Source organism: Nuphar pumila, chromosome 4 (assembly GCF_984573655.1).
Source record: "Nuphar pumila chromosome 4, dmNupPumi1.hap1.1, whole genome shotgun sequence".
In the NCBI taxonomy this organism is placed as follows: domain Eukaryota; kingdom Viridiplantae; phylum Streptophyta; class Magnoliopsida; order Nymphaeales; family Nymphaeaceae; genus Nuphar; species Nuphar pumila.
This window is the reverse complement of record NC_143252.1, coordinates 35,911,537-35,937,148: the sequence shown is the minus strand read 5'-3', so window position 1 is coordinate 35,937,148 and position 25,612 is coordinate 35,911,537. Positions and strand designations below refer to the sequence as shown.

At 38.4% G+C, this 25,612-nt stretch overlaps 2 protein-coding genes across 2 annotated transcripts; one reads left to right on the top strand and one right to left on the bottom strand.

Annotated features, from left to right (window-relative positions):
• Positions 1-1,789: 1,789 nt before the first annotated feature.
• Positions 1,790-3,073, top strand: LOC149839986 (uncharacterized). The gene has a single exon (XM_090004304.1). The coding sequence runs from the start codon at positions 1,859-1,861 to the stop codon at positions 2,810-2,812; it is 954 nt and encodes a 317-aa protein (XP_089860430.1). The 5' UTR covers positions 1,790-1,858; the 3' UTR covers positions 2,813-3,073.
• Positions 3,074-11,935: 8,862 nt separating this feature from the next.
• LOC149839985 (uncharacterized) lies at positions 11,936-23,289 on the bottom strand. The gene is made up of 4 exons (XM_090002955.1): positions 23,193-23,289; positions 21,774-21,955; positions 13,184-13,341; positions 11,936-12,523 (listed from the first exon to the last, which is right to left on the bottom strand). The coding sequence occupies exons 2-4, from the start codon at positions 21,928-21,930 to the stop codon at positions 12,416-12,418; spliced, it is 423 nt and encodes a 140-aa protein (XP_089859081.1). The 5' UTR covers positions 21,931-21,955; positions 23,193-23,289; the 3' UTR covers positions 11,936-12,415.
• Between the last annotated feature and the right edge of the window lie 2,323 nt (positions 23,290-25,612).

Below are 25,612 nucleotides of genomic sequence, written 5' to 3'. Positions count from 1 at the left end.
ATTCGGTGAGAGAAAGAAAAATGGAAGAAAAAAGAAAATTAATTTAAGTTCTAAAGTTAAAAAGGTGAAAAAAAGGACATGCAAATTATGAAGATGCAAAGAATGCAAAGAGAGATGTTGATGTAGGATGGAAGCAATATATGTTCGGGTTGATCTATTTGTTTTTTATTTTCTTGTTTATAATTATATTTAATTATATATATGGTATTGAATTGAATTTCAGACCATAGTTAGATTTCAGATCTATCTCATATCCGTATTAAAATTAAGGTTTTTGTGTCTTCTCTATATAAATACTTACTGTGGAGGCTTTTACTTTTGGAATGAATTATGAGTAATTTTCAATTTTCTACTTATTTTTTAAAGATTCATAATTTAGCATATAAATTAATGTAGAAAAAATCATATGGTTCAAGAAATTAAAAATCCTAAACCCAATCCACATAATTTAGAAAGTATAATAAAACATCAAACTGTTGGGTCGGGTTGGATATCAGGCAAAAATCATAGCCCCTACCAGACCTACATGTTACTCTGGTCAAGTTCAGGCTGATCCGAACCAGGGAAGCATAAATGTCACGGCAATATCCGTGAGTATACCATGGAATGTCATATAGGAGCCATTGGGCTTAGCCATATTTGAAGTTGGATCGGATCAAACAAAAACTATTTTTTTTTCTTTTGATAGTTTCTTACTAGATTCACCACATGTAAAATAGTAACCTTTTTTTCTTGCTTCTTTGATCTAAGCCTCCATTAGAAGGGTGGTTTTAGTTAGTAACACCATTATTTACTGATATTAGTCTTGAAGAGGTTGGACATTGGCTGTTAGACAGGTAGTCAAGGTTTGATTCTTATAGGTATCACCACTTGTACAAGTCAACGCCCAGCATAGACCCTTGGGAGTTGGGACGACTTTGGGACAACATGGTAATAAGAATGGCAGGCTGAGCTAGCCTGACCAAGTCTTTGATTTCGTATATGGTTTCTTTGAGTAATAAATTGAGAAAAATTGATATTCTATAACTCAATAAAACATTTTTAAAAAGTGAGATTTATGCATTTTATTGATCATATTTCACACATTGCACAATTATCAATATTATCTCAAGATATTAAAAAAAAACAAAAAAACTTTAATTTGTTGCGAGATGTTTCATATATTTGATAGTTGTAACAAGATTCTAGGGGTGTCAACCGGTCGGGTTTGGTTTGAACCCTGGTGAAACTAGTCATGGATCCTATTTTTGGGTATGGTATCGGGTCCGGCCCTATGTCTAATCAGATCTATCATAAGAAAAACCATACTCGGACTCCATAAGAACTACATGAATCAGACCCAGACTATAAGGTAAAATAATATATTTTATTATTTTTACATTAAAAAATTATGGGTCTTAATCGAAACTCTCGGGTCGGGCCCGGGTCTACTATAAAATTTCACAAACTATATCCGGATTCATGTATGAATCGGACCATTAAATTCTATACCCGGACCCTATAAGGTTTGGTGCCGACCCGTTGACTCGAAAGAAAAAGTAGAAAACACGAAAAGCAACAAAGAAGATAAGAAAAACCTAAAAAAAGGGGGCCCCAAAACCACAAACAGGCCCTACTCTCGCATCGATACCCTAACTTTACAGTCGTGTCGTGTCACTATATACTAATCCTAATAAAAATTCAAACAAAAACATTTTCGTGTTCTGCATCCTGTATTCGTATCCGTGTGACATAAAATTGGACTCAAAGGAGCGTTCACTATTTCGTTCTCTCCTTTGATCAACCTAAACCATATTCTGAATCTCTTTGATCCCTTCATCGTCGTTTCCCTCATCACCACCACCACCACCACCAAGCAATGGCAAACCCACGGGTACTGACAAACCCGCCGGCGACGAGGCTTCTGGAGGTCGACCTGACCATCGTCTCCGCCAAGCACCTGAAGAACGTCAACTGGCGCCACGGCGACCTCTCCCCCTACGCCGTTGCCTGGATCAACCCCGACCATCGGTTCCCCACCGGCGTTGACCCCTTCGGCGGCACCAAGCCCGTCTGGAACGACCGCCTCACCCTCGCCCTCCCCCGCCCCCTCGACCACTCCTCCTCCCTCACCATCGACGTCCTCCACGCCGACCCCTCCTCCCACCTCATCAAGGCCCCCCTCGTCGGCTCCACCCGCCTCCTCCTCAAGGATGCCATCGCCGGCAGCGGCGGCGACGGCTTCCCCCGCCTCCTCACCCTCGAGATCCTCCGCCCCTCCGGCCGCCCCCAGGGCAAGATCAAGATCAAGATCGCCATCAAGGAGCGGCCGTTGCCCCCGCCGCCACCTCCGCCCGCCGGATACTCTCCGCCCCTTGCCCCGCCGCAGCCCTACTTCCCTCCGCCCTCCCAATCGACGGACTTCCGCGGCTACACCTCTTATCAGTACGTCGATCTCTCTTATCCGAGGCCCAATTACTACCCTGGTTTCTACACCCAACCTAGCCCTTTCCCTCCTCCTCCTCCTCCGCCGCCGCCGATGTTGCCCGACTATTACAATCGAGGCGGGTATCTTTCCGGCCCATCTGCACCGTTCGATTCCTCTCCGTCTTCCTCTTCGATGTATAGTGTCAATTATGGAAACGGGGCTCAGAAAGGGAAAGCGGAAAAGACTGGTTTAGGGCCTGGGCTGACGGTCGGAGCGGTTGCCGGCACCTTTGCCGGGCTTGCTCTGGAGGAAGGGATCAAGCACGAGGAGGAGATGGTCTCGGTGCGGGCGGAGAAGGATCTGACGTCGAGGGACAGGTTCTCTGACTACCATGTTGATTACTGATTAGGGTGTCGGAGGCAGAGGTTGAGGTAAATCGTCTATAGTGGATATCATGGTGGTTCTGCAATGTACATATTTTGATATGAGACTTCGGTTGGTGATTACGCTTGTACTTATTTCGGTTTCTTTGCTAAAGATGATGGTTTGCTTTCTTCTCGGTTGAAATTGATGAGTTCTAAACAGATTAGAATTGTACAATCTGTGGACACGAATTGCAAAAGATTGTTGGTTAATGAACTTTGCCTCTTTGCTGTTATTGCATTCTACAACCGCCCCTTCTTTCCTTCTCTGCTATTTGTTATGAATGTATTGCTGGTTTATTTCTCATGGAGACACTGCTTCCTGATATGAGACTCATTGGCAATTATGCTTTTTTCCTTTGATGAAGATCACTGCTTGTAATTCTTCAGTCTCGCTTGATTGTTGGTGAATGCTGAAGGATGAAAATGTTTAAATCTGGGTTTCTTGATGAATTGTGAGTTTGGTCACTGCCTATGAAATACATAGTTGGATGCAGTCCTTTGTGCTTTTCTTTTTTTGATCGGTTTGCTTCAGTCATCCTTTAGTTATGAATGTAGCATGTGGTGGTGGTTATTTGGCTTCGCTTGGGAGCTGGAGATGGGAGGGGAGATTGGGAGTTAATAAATTCTAACTACGCCATTTACCCTCATTGATGTTTGAATGTCAGGTGTTGGGAGATGGGAAGGGTGATGGGAGTGGAGAAGAGAGCGGAGATGAGCCTTTTTCAACTACATCCTCACAAGGATGTGGTTGACAACTCGGCTCTCATCACCCATTTTCTTCTCCATTCCCATCACCACTCTCATCTCCCCTCCAGCACCGGCTCCCAAACGGAAACTTTTATCAGGGCATTTTATGTGAGAGATTGTGAACATTAGGTATTTGATGCACTTGGAGTGGGTCTCACTAATTGGCTCATTTGAAGTGTGTAAGTCTTGATTTGTGGCACGTGTATTGTTGGAAAACATGGAAAATTAGGATTTGTTGAAAATGATATTTTTAATAAAATCATATATATATCACAAAATAAATGCTACTTCGATCGTTAGCTATATTGAAACAACCCTTCATGGCTGATAGATGCATCGTACCATGTTTTTAACAAGGGCAGGTGTATGGTCATCAAATTTTATGTACATGATCATGACAAGAGGAAGTAATAAATTTCTAAAAATAGTTTGGTAATAATTGAGCATAATCATAAATATGAACAAGTCATAACTAATTTAAGGAAAATCATATTCTCCATCAGACTACAACTCCTTATACACTTCAACAAAACGAAGTTGCTGAGAGGAGGAACAAAACACTTATGGATATGGTACATGCTATGATGAGTCATGCAAACATCCCTTTGAGATTTTGGGAAGAAGTAATTCTTAATTTTGCATATATTTTATATCAGAATCCTTCAAAAGCTACTGATAATACACCTTATGAGCTATAGACTAGTAGAAAGCTAGATGCATTTAATTATCATTGATTTGAAGTCCTCCAGTGTGGTCAACAATTCTCTCAAAATTTAAGAACCCCTCCTTTGGTCTTAATCCTCTAACACTGGGGATCCGGTGAGATCTCATATTTGCGGTGTAAGAAGTCAATTCATGGCTTGTGCTATGTGCATAAGGCCCACCACCATTGTTCCATTAGGCCTCTATCTAATAACATAAGATCTTTCACCCCTAGGCCAACTTGATTGAGCTGTGCTTGAACCAAGTCCCAACTAACAAGTTGGTGCTTACTACCCCAAAGAAAGTCCTTGAGCCATCTAATTTATGATTGATTAAGTAAAGTTATATTGTGAATACTCATCAATAAAAGTGATAAATTAGGGCTTACGATATTTTGTTTGAACAATAAGAGGACCACAAATATTTACATGAATTTTGAATAATCTGCAAAAGATTTCTGTTGTACTCTGCTTTAGGAAAAGGAGTACGGACCATCTTCTTAGATCTTAAGTGTCATAAATATACATCATGTGATGTATTCAAACATGAATCAAGAGAGAGGGCAACATTATAAGGAATATATATATATATATATATATATATATATATATATATAACGATCATTGACAATGCAATCAATGATGACACATGGATTATTAGCTAACCTATATCACAAATATACACAAATTTCAGAAAAGTGATGGTAAAGCCTATTACAGGAAGAAGCTTCACTAAAAAAAAGGTTCTTAATGTCTGCTGCATATAGAGTATCCTTGAGTTTAATGTTCAAATTCTTTGTATGCAGTTTTCATTTGATTTATATTAATATATGATAGTAAATATACATATGTTGAGTCAAAATCATGATTTACCAAATTGGTTCTTTATAAATGATGCTTTTGAAGCATGTTTATAAAACTTATAATTATTCAACATTATTTTTGGTATTGCCTTAGTTGTCAAAGGCGCTAGGCGGAGCCTAGGTGGTGAGCCCCTAAAAAGACTAGGTGAGGCCTAGTCGTTACTCCATATAAAAAAACACACAAAATATGTAAACAAACTGCTAAAATTAATAACAAACATATATACAAGATAAAATCAATCAATCAACAAGCAATAGACAAAACATAACATATCGTCGAACACTGCAAAACAATTATATTAAATAATCTGCTAAAAAAACGAAGAATAAATAAACAATTTAATAAACAAACCATACAACTAACAATGTGAATAAACAATATACAAAAAATAAAATCATGTATACAAAAAAATTAACAAGTCAACAATAGACATAATATAAGCAATAGACAAATACGAAGAAAAAATGAACAATAAAACAAATCATGCAAGTGATAACTTGCTCAAAAAAATTAAGAATAAATGAACAATTGAATAACCAAACCATACAACTAACAATGTGAATAAAAAGAGTAGGCCCAACGGAAGATGCAAACAATTCAAATCTTTTTTATCCTTATAGTAGGCCCAATTCAATGCTGGTTCATTAGATTTCTGCTTCAAGTTATGCACATCTTCCAATTCTCGAAATGTCGAACTTGGAGTGGACCTGCTGGTACTTGTAGATGAAACATTGTTGTTTTTAAAGAATCTAAATAAAAAACATGTAAATTCGCTAAATTAAAATGAGTAAGCAACAATGCTCATATATATCATATATGTGAAAAACAAATACATAAATTATACAATAAATACATATACATAAACACATATGCTTATAAGTTATAATATGTTAATATTATACAAAATTATAAATACATAAAATATACAATGTATACATAACTCGTAAACACTAAACAGTCAACCAAAAATATAACTCAAAAAGAGTCAAATAGATTATATATGAATTACATAAGATATGTATATATATAAATGAAACACACAAACACAATATTATACATTTATAATATATGTTTATGATATGTTAATATATAATTATATATATTTACACAGAAAACAGATATATATGTGTGTAACTGCGCATCAACATCTATGTGTGGACTGTGGGTGCATGTGAAGTGTGAATTCTGAAAAAGAACATTTAAACAGATCATATATGAAGTACACATACAAATATATAACTCAGAAACAGTCAACTAGAAATATAACTCACAAACATAACATCAGAACCATTAGAAGAAGAATAAAAAAGGAAGAGGAAGGAAAAACAAGAAGAAAAGGGAAGGAAAAGAAAAAAAAAAGAAAAAAAGAAGAGCGAGAACAAGAGAGAGTGGAGGGCGTACCTCTTGGTCCTCTTCTTCTTCTTGCAAAAACCCGAGACAATGAAAGCAAGAGAGAGAGAGGAGGGCGTTCCTCTTCTTCTTCTTGAAAAACCTGAGAGAGAGAGAGAGAGTCCCCTTTTCCCCTTTTATAGGTGTCATTTGGTTAACCCCTCCAAAGAAAAGGAGACTGATCTAGGCGCTAAAAAAGGGCCCCAACGCCCAAACCAAGTCGCCAAGGTGGTGGGGCTGCACCTAGGTCGCATAGGCGCCACCTTTGACAACCAAGGGTATCTCTAAAATCTTTACAAATTTTGAGTCTTATTTATTAATTAACATTACCTAATGAGAGTATGTCATGGATTCAAAAGTGTGGTTGGAGATACAATCAATTGAGACTCCCGGTCTTAAAGAGATAAGAGGGTCCCTAACATTATAAATAGAGGTTTCAACTTTGGGAGAAGTATTGAAATTCATCTCGGTGACCTTGTGCAATTAAGTCAAGAGGCAACCCTAAAGTCCGCCCTATTCAGTTTGCTCCTAAACCAAGGGCGGATACAAAAACTTGAACTTGTTAGTTCTTTATGGTGGCTCAAGAAAGTAAGTTGGTCTAATATTGTGTTTTTCCTTCTCTGTTCATTGGAAGTGTGAAGCGAATTCTTGTTTGATCAAATGTATGTCTCTCAACTCTATTTAATTTATTTGTTCACAATATATTTTATTATGGTTAATTTATTTAAGTATTGATCAGCTACTTTGTTGAGGGCCTTCATTTTTTTACTCATGGCCAAAACTAGTTGGTTCGGTTAAGAAGTGCTTGATTCCACAATGTCATCATACATGTATCACCCATGACATGTATGGGCATGCCTCATGTTTATTAAATGGTTTTGTACAAGTTACAATTGGATGCAATGATATAAATTTGTTCATGAACAAAACAAAATTTATTCACTCAAATATCCATGGATTTCATTAAAGAATTATTCAAGGCCATACAGAAATCCAACATATATACCTCGAGGAAAATTTGTTTTCTTCAATTGCTTGGTCTGACTGGTGAATACTTAAATCTTTTTCATCTTTAAAACCTTTAGGAAGATTAAGTTCCTTGAGAGATCATAAACTTGATTAATATAATCTAAAAGAGATTGTATGGCATTTCATGATAATCTGCAAGGCCGTCATCATATTGAATCCTTTTCTTTCCTCATTAAATGTCATAAGAAATGCAAGCCTTAATTTGTTGGCATTTCCTTTCTACGATCACAAACTCAAATCATATATAAATGGAATGCCATAAAAAATAATCAAGAGTTGTATGATGATCAGAAGATATTGGTTCATACTTTGCAAAGTGATGACATGTTAGTTGCTGAGATGACAACAGCAACTGTAGGCATTTGTGGAAGGTTATTATTAAATTTTTTTTCTAAAAACTTTCTGGAACCTGATATTGATTTTTTGCGGAGTGCTATATAAGATTGGCATTGTCATGTTGGAATATGATGTGTCATTGGTGCATGGTCTGTACTTCTGGAAGTTGTGTGCATGTGTTAGTTTAAGTGATGGAATTCCAATGCCTTGGGGATTTGAAAATATATTTTTGGACTGTGTTAATTTTAGGTGCTGATGGTATTACTGGATTTGGGCCGCTGCCTCCTTGTTCTGTACACTGGTTCATAGTAGGCCAATCAACACAGAATACATACACATCTGTTGTCCAGTGGCGAAGCCACATACTGGCCAGGGTGGGCAAGTGCCTAGGGGTATCAACGGGTCGGGTTTACCCGGACCTGACTGGGACCAAACCCTATAGGGTCCGGGTATGGTGACAAATAAGAAGACCCGATTAAGACCCGGATCTGGACCCGAAGGTCCATAATACATGGATCCAGGTATAGTTTGTGAAATTTTATACGAGACCCGGGCCCTACCTGAGTTCTGATTAAGACCCATAATTTTTTAATGTAAAAATGATAAAAAATTATTATTTTACTGGGTCTGGTTTGTTTGACACCCCTACAAGTGCCCACCCTGATCTCAATGTTGTGCCTCTCCCACACCCTCCCCCCCCCCCCCCCCCCCCCCCCACCACCACACACACACACCTCTTCCATCTAATGTTAAACACAACTAGTTTAACATTAGATTAACCATATATATACCTCCAACTTAAACAAAACTAGAAATTCAAATTAAGGACATACATTTGTGCCCACCTTAATTTGAATTTCTAGTTTTTTTTAAGTTGGAGGTGTATATATATATATATATAATATATATATATATATAGAGAGAGAGAGAGAGTAATGGGTAGGTGTGAAATGATATGTGCTAAATGAGTTTTTCAGGGTTTTTTCATTTTATTTTTAAATTTTGACCATACAGATGTGATCTATGTACTTGATTTTATAGGGATCTACTCTTGAAGTGTTCAATTCCGACACATAGGTGAGTTTTTATAAGGGTAAAAAAATCAACGGTCTAAAATCTTTGTAAATTTTTGAGGCTCCAAATATCATTTTTTTCATCGAAAACACATGTTCCAGGTTTGGATTCCTCATAAATCGACCATGCCCAACACATTTATGGGGTCGAAACTGCAAAAAAACACCAAAAGGGCAGAAAAACCCATTTAGCATGTATCATTTTCGCACCTCTCTCTCTCTTTCTATATATATATATATATATATATATATATATATATATAGTAACTAGAATATGAAAACCAGAAATATGGGCATTTCCAACACTTTTTTTGCAAATTCAACCATGTGGATGTGCTTGACATGGTGAATTTGCTAGGAATCAACCATTGGATCATGTATTTTCCATGAAAAAAATGTGATTTTTGAATGCTTGAATATTTATTAAGATTATGAGCTGTTGATTTTAAAACCTTAAAAAAATCATGTTTATGCATCAAAATTGGATGATTCAAGAGCGGGTTCTTATAAATCCAAGTAGATCACATCTGTATGGTTAGATTCAAGCGAAAAGGACAAAAAATCCATAAAAATAACTGTTCACAATTAGTTCTCATATTCTGGTGATTATATATATATATATGATAATCCAAGGGAAAAAAACTTGGATCACTGACTGCAGATTTGTTGGCCTCTGGTTGGTAAAACCCTTGAGGTCCCTCCTGCCAACCGAGTCCACCCAGCTTCGACCTTGTGGCAAGGGACACCACTGGTGGGTTTCCAACTTGTGACGTCCCATCAACTTGGTGACATTCACGAGTTGCTCCTACCAGATGAGCGAAGCCCTTGTGGGCATTGGAGGTAGATATTGTTGAGCTTGTCAAAAAAATTATTTCTGTTCTGCCCCAAGGAGAAATGATAATGTGTTGAATATTGCTTTTATTAAGAATATTGGTATTTTCAAAGGTCAACATTATGCTCAAAAAACATGATATTTTTAAAACACACCTACAATTTTATTACAAGAATAATGAGATGAAAACACTCCAGCATAATGTGTGTGTGTTCCTGAGAAAAGCTTCAATTTTGAAAAACATGACAGTTTTTCCTTGCTGATATCTTTTTGAGAATGAGATTGGCGACTATGGTCTTGCCAAAGGGGTTAGATTCATCCTCCTATTCACCTTTCTTTTTTCTGCAATATCTGGGGTCTTTAATTTTCCTAATGCTAATGGTGGAAATTTCAAGAGCACTTTTTGGAATATTTTGTAGTACTTGGGATTTCACTTAGAGGGCGTTTGATGGCGCTGAAAGGGAGAAACTTTCGGGTTTTGTGTGGGGCCCATACATGCTATCAAACAGGGAAGAAAAACCTCAGAGTTTTTGCGTTGGCGGGAGATTTTCTTCATGTTCTTTGAGCAGAAAAAGTCACCCAGATAAAAGTTATCTCTAGTGACCTTACTGAAGTAATAAACCTGTAGAACATCTTTTTAAGTTTGCTTGTTTTGTTTTTTTTATTCATTCCTTCTAGCAACCATGTCACAGGGATGCTTCAATGTATGCCTGTGTCGTGTCCCCTCATCTACAATTTCTAATGGAAAACTGCACAAAAGTAGTGTGTCCCGCATCCTTTTGGGAGTATCCATGTGACATAGCCAGCAACTTGTGCACTTGGATTGAAGTTCATTAGTGTTTATGTTTCATGCATCATCAACATAGTCGAAGAGTGATGCACGGTGGTTACCAATGTGGTCAGGGAAGGTCTTGTGTCAAGTTGAAGGCCCAGGATTGAATCCCACTGGTGCATAGGGACTTCTGTTGCTTTATCATGGTTGGGGCACGTAAGGCTGGATGGTCGCATCCTCAACTTGGAGTTTTACCTTGCAGGGAGGTGAGCCCATTAAGTGACCCGGTTCTCAGTGAGGGTTTTCCTTCATAAAAGAAGAAGAAGAATGATGTACACACGGATGTTTTGTTAATCTGCCGATCTAATTCTTCTATTCTTCCGTGTTTGGAGGTGGCAGAATGTGTAGGCTGAAAAAATGGTAGAATGAGCAGTGAGTGACTGGTTCCTTGCTGCAAGATCCAATCTAAATCCGACACCTAGCCTCTGATATGGATCCTAAAGTACAATCCAGTTCTATGTTCGGATACCTCCATCAACATTTTGTACAATTCTGTATTAAAATCCGGATAATCTCTAATCCATTTAAACTTTTCGCATATTATACACATATTTCAACCTGTTTTTACCAGATCCAATAGTGCCCCCATAAAAAGATTAAAATGCACTTCATCGGATCAATTTCAGATTTGGACTGTACTTAATCTTTGGATTCGGATAAATGTGATCCTGATTTAGTTGCACCCCTTTTGTGTGGCAAAGTGCGATCTAAAAGTGTCGCTTCATACAAGTGTTTGGGTACGCAACCTAGGCCTTTTGTTGGAAGTGCAACCAACTTTACTGCTGCTGTTCGCTTTGATGGTCAAGGCAATCACACCCTAACTGTTCATTATTACAGATCCGGAACGCCATAGGGATGTAAATGGTTAGGGTTTAGGTTGGATATCCAACTGATAATAAGGGGTAGCTGCCTACTCTGACCTGTGCCTATCACTAATTTATCAAGCTTTTGAGGCTTTTTTCTCCTCTTTAAATGCAATCATACAGATGTGTTCTATATGCTTCGTTTGATAAGAATGTACTCTTGGATCATCCGATTCCCCGACCCGTGGGTAGGTTTTTATAATGTTTTAAAGTCAACGGTTTGCACATTTCATAATTAGGTTTTTATAATGTTTGAAAGTCAACCGCCAAAAAATTTCATAAATATTTAAGCTGAAAAATCATATTACAATTTAAGTATAGTTTTCTAGCAAATCGACTATGCTGAACATATCTACATGGTCGGATTTGCAAAAAACACCGCAAAAACCTCTCTCCACTCTCCAAGTGAATACAAGTCTGGTCAGATTGTGAAAGTATAAGGGTAAATTTGGTCAGAGTACTTTCACATACGAATCCAAATCTGAGTCTTGACTTAGAATGACAAGTACCTGACCCCGTTACATGTAAATGCATATCCGCATGTAGCCTAATTGCATTCGGATTTGATAGAGGTGCTCTTTATCCGAGTCCAAATCCAACAAACTAAGACTCAACAATATCGAGTCTGACCCGTTTACATCCAAACATAAAAGCTACAATTATTTTTTTCAATATGCAACTATAACTATGCATGCCTGTGAAATAGATGCCCGGGAAAACATGGCCAGCCTATCCAAACAGAGGTATTGTAGAACTAGAAAACCCCCAAGTCTGGTGGCTGCATGCACACATCAAACTTTTATCCGTATCACCAAAATCCAGTGGGGCCAGTGTTTTACATGCCACTCTTTCCAAATCCCCAAAGACGCCAACTGCTAAGTCCCAGTCTAAGCATCACAATGGGAGTCTGAAAGCATTCACAGAGCGTTTATCATCCTTTTCATCTCAGCAGTCCTTCTAGGATCAGGCTCGTCCATTGCTCTCTCCGTCAGCACATGCTTGATGCGGCACATCGTCTTCCTCACCTGAAAATCACACAACAAAACACGTTGCTTAAGATGAGATAATTTCAGTTAAATGTGGTAACCTTGAAGACTGTTATAGGGACAACATTTTGGCTGCTCATTCTTGGTGACACTACTAGAGATGTTATGACACACTGATTCGGACATAGATCGCGTGTCCGGTCGTACAGGTATCTTTGTGATGTAGCTCAAAGGCCCTGTTTAGGTGAGATGCTTAATGGCGTTGATGTAACTACCAATCATATAAACAACTTTGATGTAACTGCAGCTCATCTAAACAACGCTTAATTGTCAACAGAGGCACAGAGCTAGCAGTGATTTGGTTCTATAATTTTCAACAGAGTGATTAGTGATGGGGTTCTACTTCCACCCAAGTAGCAGAACAGATAGCGAGGTTAGCAGAGTATCATCCAAGAAGTCTATGAATTTTTACATCTTACATGTACGCAAGGCTACTCAATTTATAGAAGATTTATAGATACCAAAATTTCACATGGGCAATGTACTCCCCGATGAGCAGGGGGAATCTCAAGAGTTTTACCAATCAGAGGCCAGCCAATGTGCAGTTGGTGAATTTGGGGGGTGGGGTTTCCCTTGGACTATCCCCCAAAAAAAAAATCACTAGGGAGATGGATTATGAGTTTTGAGGCAGGGCCATACCTTGGGAATGCGCTCTGGATTAGGAAATCGTAGATTTTGTGCATTGAGCATTTGGCGCTGAGTCATGAGCATATTCTTCTCCTTCAAAAGAACATACCATAATTTATGAAGATCATCCCATGATTTAAGACGCAATTCAGAGGCCTTCCAACTTCGACCTGAACAAAACAAAAAATACATACACGATTTTGATGCAACTAGGTAGTAATCTTATTTGAAGAGTACATTCATGAAAACTTTAAATAAATATAGGTCTCATGTTTGGGATCGGATGTCCATTCAGGGAAAATGAATGCATGCTTTGAATAAATGTTTCATGTTTGAAATGAGATTAAATATGCAATCATGGCTAAAATGATTAAGCTTACAGATAATATAAAAAAACTAATACACCAACAAACAAATGCATGCAAAAAGTTTCAAAGAGAATTAAAGATTAATGTAAAATTCGCTGAGGAAAAAACACACTGAATATATTGATGCAAAAATCATTAACCAGTTTACAGGTGTAGTAAACAAATTTTTGAAAGCAAATTGAACCCGGAAAGACATCAATATCAAAAGAGACGCGAACCCGGAAAGAAATCTTTCTAAAAGTAAACAAATTGAAACATAGGGACCTGCACTGAGGTTTAACAAATGTTCACTTTTGAATATTTGTGAACACAAAGAATCATAGCATACAACAAAAAGGTGCTGCTCTAATCTGCATGTCACAGTTCAAGGCACCCTTGACTAGGTTAAGCACCCAACTTGATAGCAGCACACCCTCAATAAGGATAGGTAGGAGGCATGAAACACTCCACTGTCTTGCTACCTCAAGAAGAAGACCTTGCAAACAACCATGATTCTTTAGTTCCTCCAGTCGATCATCAATGTATGACACCATACGAAGAGTGGATGCCACCTCCCTCCCTTCTCCCACTTCCCACACATTACCTGAACCCAGCAGACCATCAAAAGAGCTCACAAATTGTCCAACCGTACTCTGATGTTCCCACCATGCTGCAGTACATAATGGATCAACTCCAACCATCTTCCACGGTTCAATTTTAACTGTTTTGGCTCATCCTGAACTCTAAGACCCCTACATCAAAGTCATGCAAGTGTTGGAGTCTGTAGGTATGTCTCTATTCAATTTATAACAATGTACAAATGAACCTCTGTTATCATCTCTAGTCATTTTGGTCTTTGAACTCAGCAACAAGAAACCGGAAATATGCCCTACATGAAAAACTATATAAATGAGTTAAAAGATAACCACTGGATGTAATTTTAACACCTGCCACAAATTGCCTTACAACACTGCTTCACCATTGCCCACTTCTCACCTAGACCACATCAGCAAATGAAAGAACACTAAGGTCTAACTAGCCTGCAAGATCCTCGACAGAAGGCAATAGAAGATATATCCATTGCCTTTCTCATTGTCAGGACCCGGCCTCCAGAAGGGGCAGTTCTGACAGGCCTAGGTGTGGATAAGGCCTGGACATGAGTCCCAGTAAGGGTGGTCGGCGGGTAAGAGAGAGAATATCAAACTCTCCTAGATGGTGTCCTGCGTAGGGAAGAAGGGTGGGGTGTATGGAGGGAGAATTTTGATCCCTCAAGGTTGAAAACAAGAACAAGAATAAAGAATAAAGAATTCACTTGATAAATTTCATTCCAAATAAAAAATACAATACCTATTTATAGAGTGTCCTACTAAGAAGTATAATTAAATCAAGAAATAAAAAAGATAAGAGACCTAATCCAAGAAACACAAGAATCCTAACTAATCCAAGAAGCAAGAAACTAAAGAGGGCTAGACATTCTCCAAGGCTATCCGACTGAGGCTCTTGGGCGAGTTAGGATTCTGGATCGGGTCAAGTCTGGGTCGGTTTGTAACAATCCACTCCTCTCAAACTCGCCTTGTCCTTAAGGCGAGAACTCCAAAAACTATTGCAGCAACCGATCCTTGTCACCTTCGGGTCTCAAATACTAGGCATGGAGTTTTCTCGCGTGCCTTGATTTTGCAGGTCCTTTCTGTTGGCCAAGTCGAAGTTGCTTTTGGATGCTACCTGTGCATCAACAATTGCTTCAAACTGTTTGACCCCCTTTGTGTCAGACAAATCCTCCTTGTTCCTTGATTGGCCTCACCTGCATCCTCCAACTCAACAGGACTGTCCTCGTTGTCCTTGAGCTCATTGTCATATGGGTGCAGGTGGAGGGCCTTGCACCGGTGGACCTTCACCCACACACCATCACAGTTGTAGCAGAGGCCCTTCTGGCAATGCGTATTCATCTATTCACGTATGAGACGCTTCACCTGCACCACGGAGAGCTCTTCTGACTTATGCCCCGACGAAGGGTTTTGGTCCTTGGCCCGCTCGACTAGCCGTTCCAACTCGATCTCCCATACAGGCCCAAGGGCTGTCCTGCTAAGGGTCTGGTTCCCTTGGGACGTGTAGATGAGTAGATCTGACTGGATGTCTCCCTGTCCTTGGCCCAATGGGATCTCAACTAAGATAGCTTCTCCTCGGCCACGCGTGCCAACTCGAACCCTTACGTTAAGGATGCAGGCCTCGCAGCCTGGACCTCGATATGAAGGCCTGACTTAAGCCCAGCTATGAACGTAGCCATCAATGATTCCTGAGACCGTCCCATCATCAGGCTGCTCAGTCGTTCAAACTCATCCAGTACTCCATGATGTTGCCCTGTTGGCGGATCTTAAACAATGTAGCATGGTGGTTGGCATAGGCAGAGGGGCCAAATCGTATCACCAAGGCTCGGGAGAAGGACTCCCAAGGAAGCATACTCATTTGCATATCAAGCCAGTGGTACCAGCGGATGACCTCATCCTCCAGGTGAATCGAGGCAAAGGCAACTCGATCTTGCTTAGGTGTTTTAGCAATCTTAAAGTATTGCTCAACACGAAAAACACAGCTGGTAGGATTGTCTTCGGTGAACTTAGGGAAGTCCAACTAGGGCTGGCGTGCAGTAAAGGATCCCTACGTGGATCCACCATCAGTGTCGTGACCACCCAATCCTTCGGGATGTCCGGAGGCGCTTCCCTATGCCTCACAGTTTTGTATACCGTCTAAGATCTGGAGTACCTGTTGGAATCTTCCGTCCAGTTTTTCGTTCAAGGCCCTGATCTCGTCTGGCATCGTGTTGAATCTTTCATTAACCTGTCTTTCATGATCCTGAACCTCTATACGAAGCTCCTCAATATGTATATGAACCAATATGAGAATTTTGTTGGGGGCGTTCCCTACTGAGCGACGCGCTGTACTTTATAGGCCCGGAGGCAGTGATAAATGGGCAAGGGTTGCTAGGTCGTCGCCCGGAAGCGACGCGTCACACCGGCGCCCGGGTGTGGTATCAAATAGGCAAGGGTTCCCTCACTTTGTTGGACGGGTGGGGGTAAAGAAGTTAGTCCAAGACCATAAATTTAGGTTAGCCACTTGGAACATAGGGTCGTTAACTGGTAAGTTGGTAGAGTTAGTAGTTGTTATGTGTAGGAGAAAGATTCATATTTTATGTCTACAAGAGACCAAATGGGTAGGTGAGAAAGCAAAAGTGATAGAACCTTGGGGATATAAGATTTGGTATACAGGAATAAATAGGAATAGGAATAGAGTAGGGATTGTTATGAGTCGTGAGTTTATAGATAATGTAGTTGAGGTCCGTAGGAAGGGTGATAGGATTTTACTTATTAAATTAGTATTAGGTACGGATTATTATTAATATTATTAGTGTTTATGCACCTCAAGTAGGTTTAGATGATTTCATTAAGTGTCAATTTTGGGAAGATTTAGATGGAGTACTACAAGGGATATCTTATGGAGAAAGGCTTTACATCGGTGGTGACCTTAATGGGCATGTAGGCATTAGTAGGGATGGATTTGAGAGTATCCATGGAGGTTATGCCATAGGAGCAAGAAACGAAAGTGGAGAAAGAATTTTATATTTTGGTTTGTCTTATGATATGATCTTAGCAAACACTTGGTTTAGGAAGAGGGAGTCTCACTTAGTAACATTTAAAAGTGGGGTTAATACGAGTCAGATAGATTTTTTCCTACTTAGAAAGAGAGATAGGGGTTGTTGCATCGATTGTAAGGTTATACCGGGAGAAAGTGTAGCTACACAACATAGAGTCTTAATTTTAGATCTTAGAATTAGACAATGCCGCAAAATGGATAGACATAGGATAGATCCTAGAATTAAGTGGTGGGCACTGAAAGAAGCTAAACAAGGAATGTTTGTAGAGCGGTTAGTTAAGGAAGTTGATTGGTGTCTCGAGGAGGATTCAGAATCAATGTGGAATAAGATAGCGGGTGGCATGAGAATGGTGACTAAGGATACATTGTGGTGGAACGAGGATGTCAAATTAGCTATTAAGGTTAAAAGAGAGTGTTATAGAAATCTAAGTAAGAGTCGTGATAATGAGAATTTGGAGAAGTATATGATAGCAAAGAAAGAAGCTAAAAAAGTAGTTCGGAATATGAGGGATAAGGTATATAAGGAGGTTTATGACAAGTTGGATACCAAAGAGGGCGAAAAAAATATTTATAGGCTTGCAAAGATGAGAGATAAGAGATCGAGTGATCTGGATTTGGTTAGATGTATCAAAGATGAAAAACAAAGGGTTTTAGTCAAAGATGAGGAAATTAAGGAGAGATGGAAAGATTATTTTGATAAGCTATTTAATGAAAGTCATGCTCAGGATCTGGGAGACTTCTCCATTCCTTTTTATGAGATGAATCGTGACTTCATGCGCAAGATTCAAAAGAAAGAAATTACAGAGGCTTTGAAGAAAATGAAATCAAGAAGGGCAGTTGGCCCAGATGGTATACCTATCGAGGCTTGGAAATACTTGGGAAAGAAAGGTTTAGAATGGTTGACAAATCTTTTTAACAAGATTTGGCGGACAAATAAGATGCCTAATGAGTGGAGGAAGAGTACTTTGGTGCCTCTATATAAGAATAAGGGTGATATACAAGATTGCACAAACTATCGTGGTATAAAACTCATGAGTCATACTATGAAACTTTGGGAGAGGGTGATTGAGTCTAGGTTGAGAAAGGTTGTCATGATATCAGAGAATCAATTTGGTTTTATGCCTAGAAGATCAACTATGGAAGCTATACATCTTCTTAGACAACTTATTGAGAGAAATAGAGAGGAACAAAGATTTGCATATGGTTTTTATTTATTTGGAGAAGGCATACGATAGAGTACCTAGGGACGTTCTCTGGTGGACAATGATGAAGAAAGGTGTTTCTCTCAAGTACATTAGTATAATTAAAAATATGTATGAAGGAGTAGTAACCAATGTACGCACTTGTGGAGGGGTGACAACCAATTTTCCTATAACGGTTGGGTTACATCAAGGATCTGCTTTAAGCCCTTTCCTATTTGCTATAGTGATGGATGAGCTTACGAGATCAATTCAAGAAAATGTGTCGTGGTGTATGTTGTTTGTTGATGATATTGTTTTGATTGATGAGTCTAGAGCTGGGGTTAATGCTAAGTTAGAATTATGGAGACAGACATTGGAAGCAAGAGGTTTTAAGTTGAGTAAGAGTAAGACAGAATACATGGAATGTCGATTTAGTAAGCAACGAAGTAGTGATGGGAGTGTAGTGAAGCTTGGTGAGCAAGAAATACCGGTGGGTGATTGTTTCAAATATTTGGGATCTATCATTCAAAAGTATGGAGAAATTGATGGAGATGTAAATCATAGGATAAAGGTTGGGTGGATGAAATGGAAGAGTGCAACTGGAGTGTTGTGCAATCGTAGAATGTCATTGCGGTTGAAGGGAAAGTTTTATAGGACGACTATTAGGCCCGCTATACTATATGGTACGGAATGTTGGGCTGCCAAGAGACATCATATTCAGAAAATGAATGTAGCTGAGATGTGTATGCTGAGATGGATGTGTGGAAATACAATTAAAGATAAGATTCGGAACGAGGAGATACGTAAGAAGGTAGGCGTTGCACCCATTGAAAATAAGATGAGAGAGAATCATTTACGGTGGTTTGGACATATTCGGCGAAGGCCTAATGATGCTCCAGTTAGAAGGATGGAGAAATGGGAAAATATATTAGTTAAAAGAGGTCGGGGTAGGCCTAGGAAGACATAAATGGAGGGGATAAGAAAGGATATAAATGCTTTGAACCTCACCGAGGACATGGCATTGGATAGAAATGATTGGAGGAGAAGGATTCGTGTGGAAGACACAAAATGATTTTCTTTTTTGGTTCATATCGCCAACCCCAATTGTTTTGGGATGAAGGCGTAGTTGTTGTTGTTGTACATACTCCTGGTGGAGGATCCATGTAAACCTCTTCATTTAATTCACCATTTAGGAATGCATTCTTAACATCTAATTGATAAATAGGCCATTTTTTAACTGACGCAACCGCAATGAGAGTCCTAACACTAGTCATCCTAGCTATGGGAGCAAAGGTTTCTTCATAGTCTATACCGTATTCTTGAGTGTATCCTTTTGCTACCAATCGGGCTTTATAGCGTTCTAATGACCCATCACTTTTAGTTTTAATTTTAAAGACTCATTTACATCCAATAGATCTCTTTCCAATGGGTAAAGAGGTTATTTCTCAGGTTTTTGCCTTTTCAAGGGCACTAAGTTCTAAGTTCATGGCTTCAACCCACTGGGGAATGTTTTTGGCTTCATTATAATGTGAAGGTTCATGAAAAGAGTGTAACGCAATTAGACATGCTCTATACTTTGATGTTAGAGACTCATAGGAAACAAACCTATTAGGAGGATTGGATATTCGACAGGATCTCCTTAAAGAGGTTTCTTCTATGTTGGACCCTTGAGAGAATTTTTCTAAGGCACTCATGGGAACTTGTTGACCACGCCTAACATAGGTTTGGATGGGTCTATCACTTTCATTTTCAACATTGTTAAGAGGAATATCCTCTAGATCATTCAACAAATCATTAGAGATTTTCTCTTTTTGAGGAGTCACATCTTCTTGAGAGAGAAGATCAAATAAGAAAGCATATTCGCTTTCGGCAATATCTTTAGTTTTCTCAAAACCATTTTTATTTTCTAAAAAAGGTTACATCTTTAGACACATATAGTTTGTTATTTTTAAGGTCGAAGCATCTAAAACCCTTTTGATTTTCTCCATATCTTAAGAAAACACATTCAATAGCTTTAAGAGATAAATTATCTCTTTTATGTGTAAGAACAAAACATTTACACCCAAAAATTCTTAATCTATTAAAATAGGGTGTTCTTTCAAATAATTTTTCATATGGAGATGTATTTTGTAGGGATGAAGATATCATTTTATTTATCAAGTAAGTTGAAGTTAAAGCGGCTTCGGCCCAAAAACTTTTTGGAATTTCTTTGGAAATAAGAAGTGTTCTAGTGGTTTACAAAATGTGTCTATGCTTTCTTTCGGCTAGACCATTTTGTTGAGCAATCCTAGGACATGATCTTTGATGACAAATTTCATTTGTTTCCAAATAATTTTGAAATTCATTTGATAAATACTCTCCACCCGAATCGAATCTAAGAGTACAGATATTACTTGAAAATTGATTTTTGACTATTATATGAAATTTCTTGAAGAAGTCAAAGACTTCGGATTTTAAATTATGAAAATAGATTCACACATATCTAGTGTAGTCATCAATTAAAGTAACATAATAGGAGTATCCTCCTTTCGATATGATCAGAGAAGGACCTCAAACGTCAAAATGGACTAACTCAAAAGGTCTTTTGGACACAAAAGTTCTATTTGGAAAAGGAGTGGATTTCATTTTTTCAAAAATACAATTCTTGCAAACAAAATGTTTCTCATTACAAAATTTCTTTCCAAAAGGAAAGGAGTACATTTTTGAGAAACTTGGATGTCCAAGTCTTTGGTGCCAAGTTTCAATATTTTTATCTTGGACATGATTACAAAAAGAGTTAGTGGAAGTTTCAAGTTACTCATATAATAGAGATCTACCCTCCTATGGCCTTGCCCAATCTGCTTCCCAGACCAGAGATCTTGTATAGAGTAATCCTTAGTTGAGAAGGAGATGATATATCATCAATGGTTGAAACATAAGAATTTTTAGAGTTATTACACAAATCGGAAAGCCCATTTTCAAGAGGGGTCATATGAAAGGAAGCTCCAGAATCAAGAATCCAAGAAGACATACTTGGAGGAGGAGAAGAAGATATGGCGGCACCCGAAGTTGATGATTTTTAAAAATGTTGCCATCCTGCACCCAAGTTTTTTTAAAGTGTCGCATCGCCGAACCTGCACCCATGTGACATAGCTTTTCACATGGTGTTCACAGTGAGGTTCACCACGACACATGGATTAAATAGATAATCTCTACCCGTGGCTATAATATGTAATGAACAGGACGAATATGGCATGAAAAAGTGAAAGCAGATTCAGTTTCAAGTTTCAACACGTTAATCAGAAACTTTCAATAAATAAATCTCAGAATATAACACAATCAAAGACATGCAATCCAAGATACAGTACAACATGAAATTACTTTTCTTTGAGAGTGAAATAAGACGAAAGGCTTAAATCAGAAAAAAAAAATTATGTCGAGTAATGGTACCATAAACAACAGGTTTGTCTTCCTCCTGGCTTCTATCTGCCTCAAAAAACTCTTCAAGCGGATTGTGGGCTGTCTTGGTTGAAGCAGCAGAAGCAGCTGGAGCTTCAGATTTGGCTGCAGCAAAAAAGGCCCTTCCAAAACGCCTTGAAATGAACATGATTCCAAAAAAAACTCTGCAATAACTTCATTGGGAAAGAATTCACAATAAAATTGGATTCCGCAACATAAAGAGATATACAAATTAGAAAGGAAGCGTAGGTATCCAAACTGAAATTGAAAAAAAAGAGTATGATAAATGAGAGTTCACTGTGGACACAGCCAAGAGATCCTGTAAATACTTTAAAGAGAAAGAATATACAAGAGTTAGTTTGTCACAAAGTTGCATTCATCATTACCAACCCTTCAAAACACCAGTCTCCTAGGGGGTGTCCATATGCACCTACTTATCCAAAAATGTAGAGGAATTGAATTTTACAGTACAATTACGTTTCGCAACTTACTGTTTTTATGGATAAGTGGGTGCATGGAAATACCCCTTTAGCAAATCCAATGCATTTCTTTATCAAGAATAACTTCTATTTTTTAACAGTTGAAAATGTTAATCACCTTCAAACATAAATGTTTTCCACCAGATGATGAATTCAATCCAATTCAAATTGTCTCAAAAAATAACTAATACACGTAGTGACTATGAGAAAATATTGGATCAGCAAGACAGATCAGCAGAGGATACAACCGTATGTTGCAACAACATTACCCCCACAAAAAAAACTACGATCGTTTCTCCCTTATCATGTAATTCTATTTCTCAGAATAGTTGGAATTAGAGCTTTTAGAGTATGAAGATGGTTACTGATTTCCAAAGTGGAGCCTCGTTGAAACTTCCATGAATACACCCACAAGAGAGAAAACCCACTTCGGAATTCATGAAATCCACGTGAATTTAGCAAGTTATTCTTATTGAACAAATCAACAACCATCCCCCAAAAGCACAAGCAACACGTATCTGTTCCGTAAGCTAAGCCTCCAATCCTTGTTCAGAAGAAAAAAAAACATGAAACATTTGAAGAACACCCATCTTTAACATATGCAGAAACCATGTCAATCAGAAGTCTAACATTGTTGGAGGCATTATACCAAACACTTGGTATGCACATATATGAACACATTCTATTACTATATGGCTGTCAAATTGATAAGTTCCACCTCCCTTTAATGTCTATGATCACTACAGAAACAGAGGTCAGAATGGAAATCCCATAAGTGTGCACCTATATGAACAAATTCTATTAGTATATGGATGACAAATTGATAAGTTTCATCTCCCATTAATGCCTATGATCACTACAAAAACAGAGGTAATAATGGAAACCCCATAGTTTAGCGAGAGAGAGAGAGAGAAGGAGAAGAAGGTGGTACCTTCAACCAGAGCACCAGAGAAGGCTCCTGAATCGAAGTGTCAGGCGTTTTAGGGTTTTAGGAGAAGGGAAAGAAGTTGGGAAAGGGGGGGCTCCAGGTTAAATGGATATGGGTCAGGGTCTACATCTGACCAATTTGAGTCCACCAAGTCGAGGTTCATGGACCTTCACCAGATCCAATTAGATAACCAGTGGGATATGCGATCCGTTCAAGTCCAGGACTCATAAGTAGGAATGTAAACGGTTCCGATTCGGATTGGATGGGCTAAAAACATTCAAATTCGGATTCCGATTCGAAAAGTGACAAGTTTATAACAGATCCATTTCTTTTTCTTTTTACATGTAAACGGATTCGGATATCCATCAAATTTGAATATTTCTTGGATTCTATAGCAAAAAAATCAAAACCATATCTGCATTATATTATAATTGGATATTGTTTTGGCCCAACTAAACGGATTCAGATTCGGTCAGATATCGGATAAAATATAGTTTATTGACATCCCTAGATAAGTAGATCTCCACATTATCCTATTAGGAAAAACCGTTTGGGTTTCAAATATTCAGCCAGTGTGGACGTAATAGACTACCGACCCACCTGGAAAGTCAGTGTGTTTCATTGCCTTGGATCTGAGGTCCGAGGCAATCACGGACCCTGGGGATCTGACACCCTCTCTGCCTCCTTAGATGACGGATTTAGCGGGGGTTTAGTGATCCTAGATCTGTTGTTTGTTTGAGGATCAGATCTGGTGTTGGCAGCATGTTAGGTCTGACCACGAGTCAAGATCCAGTAGGGGTGCAAACGGGTCAGACTCAGGATGGATCTTTTTAGATCTGAATCTAAGTCTGAATCCGAAATGTAAGCAGTAGATCTGAATCTGAATCCGAGAGGGTAAGGTTGAATCTGAATCCCAAATACATATGGTAATACTGGATGCAGAAAAAAATAGAATAAAAACAAGCTAGTTACATGTAGTAAATGTAATCAGGTTGGGTTTTGATTCAGATCTGACTTAAGATGTTGATCCGAATCTGAAAGTAATTTGATTGAACAGATCCAAATCCAATCCTGATGCACATTCTCATTTTACTTAAAGGATCCATATTCAGAAATAACATGTCAGACTCGGATTAGATATCCAACCATATCTGATCTGTTTGCAGCCCTAGATCCAGGGATCTCCAGGCCAATCAATAAGATGTTGGTCAAATGGATTCAAATTCGGAATCGGATTTAGATAGTGACAAGCTCATAGGAGATCTGATTTTTTACACGTAAATGGATTCTGATATCTATCAGATTCGGATATTTCTTGGATTCGGTAGCTAAAAAACAAAACCATATCCGCATTAAAATAGGATATTGTTTTAGCTTACCAAATACAACTAAACGAAATTGAATTCAATCGGATATAGGATAAAATTCGGTTCATTTAAGTCCCTATTGTACCAAGATAAGTAAGTCTAGCGGTCTAGGCCCCATCCCACTGAGCCAAACCCCTTTGCGGCGGCACGTCCATACTTATAATTGAATATTTTCCGTGGTAAGTTTTTCTTAGAAATGCAGACGTACTTGTCCTAGCAGATGCAAGTGCAATTTGGACTTTGCCTGTCTTTAAATGTGTTTAATTCAATATAGCACAAATAATTAATTGCTGATCCAAACCAGATGCTGAAGACTCCTGAATCCACACGGGATTTTGTTGTGTTTAGGTTCATTGTCATAAATATCAAGGAATTTAAAAAATATGTCTAGAAATTTTTCTTTTTGAGAATTTTTTTCAAAAAGTGATCCAATGCTGAAAAAAATTTGATACAGTGTTTTTATTGCCATAATAACACCATAAAAACATGTTTTGCAATGTTTCACTTTATTTAATTTTTTTTTTTATATTTCATAGTAGTATACATTTATGCATAAAAACAGTTTCCAATAAATTTCTTAAAAATTTTCTTCTTCTATATTAGAGTATTTTCCCCTGACAAGGTTTTCTCGAGAACAAGATTTTTGATATTGCGTTTAGGGCTGTTAAACTAGCCGAACGATTCCAGCTTGAGCAGCTCAAACTCAGCTGCATTTCGCGGTAAGTCAGGCCATGATTTTCTGACGAGCCCGAGCTAAATGAGCCAAGCATGAGCTGGTTAATTTACAAGAACATATATACGTTGTTTCAAAGCTGCAAGTAATTGGATTTAAACTCCAGACGCTTTGAATGAGACTTGAACTATAAAAAAATACAACATTTCAAAGCTAAAATGTACCAACGGGGGCTCAGCTTGTCTAGTAGGAGCAGCTAGTGCAGGTCACCTTGTGTTGGGACGTTGCAAGTTCAAATCCAATGGTATCGTTGTATAACTGGTAGGGGTTTGCCTAATCCCTGCTTGCCTTTCAAAACAAATAAGTACAGTAGAATGTGAACT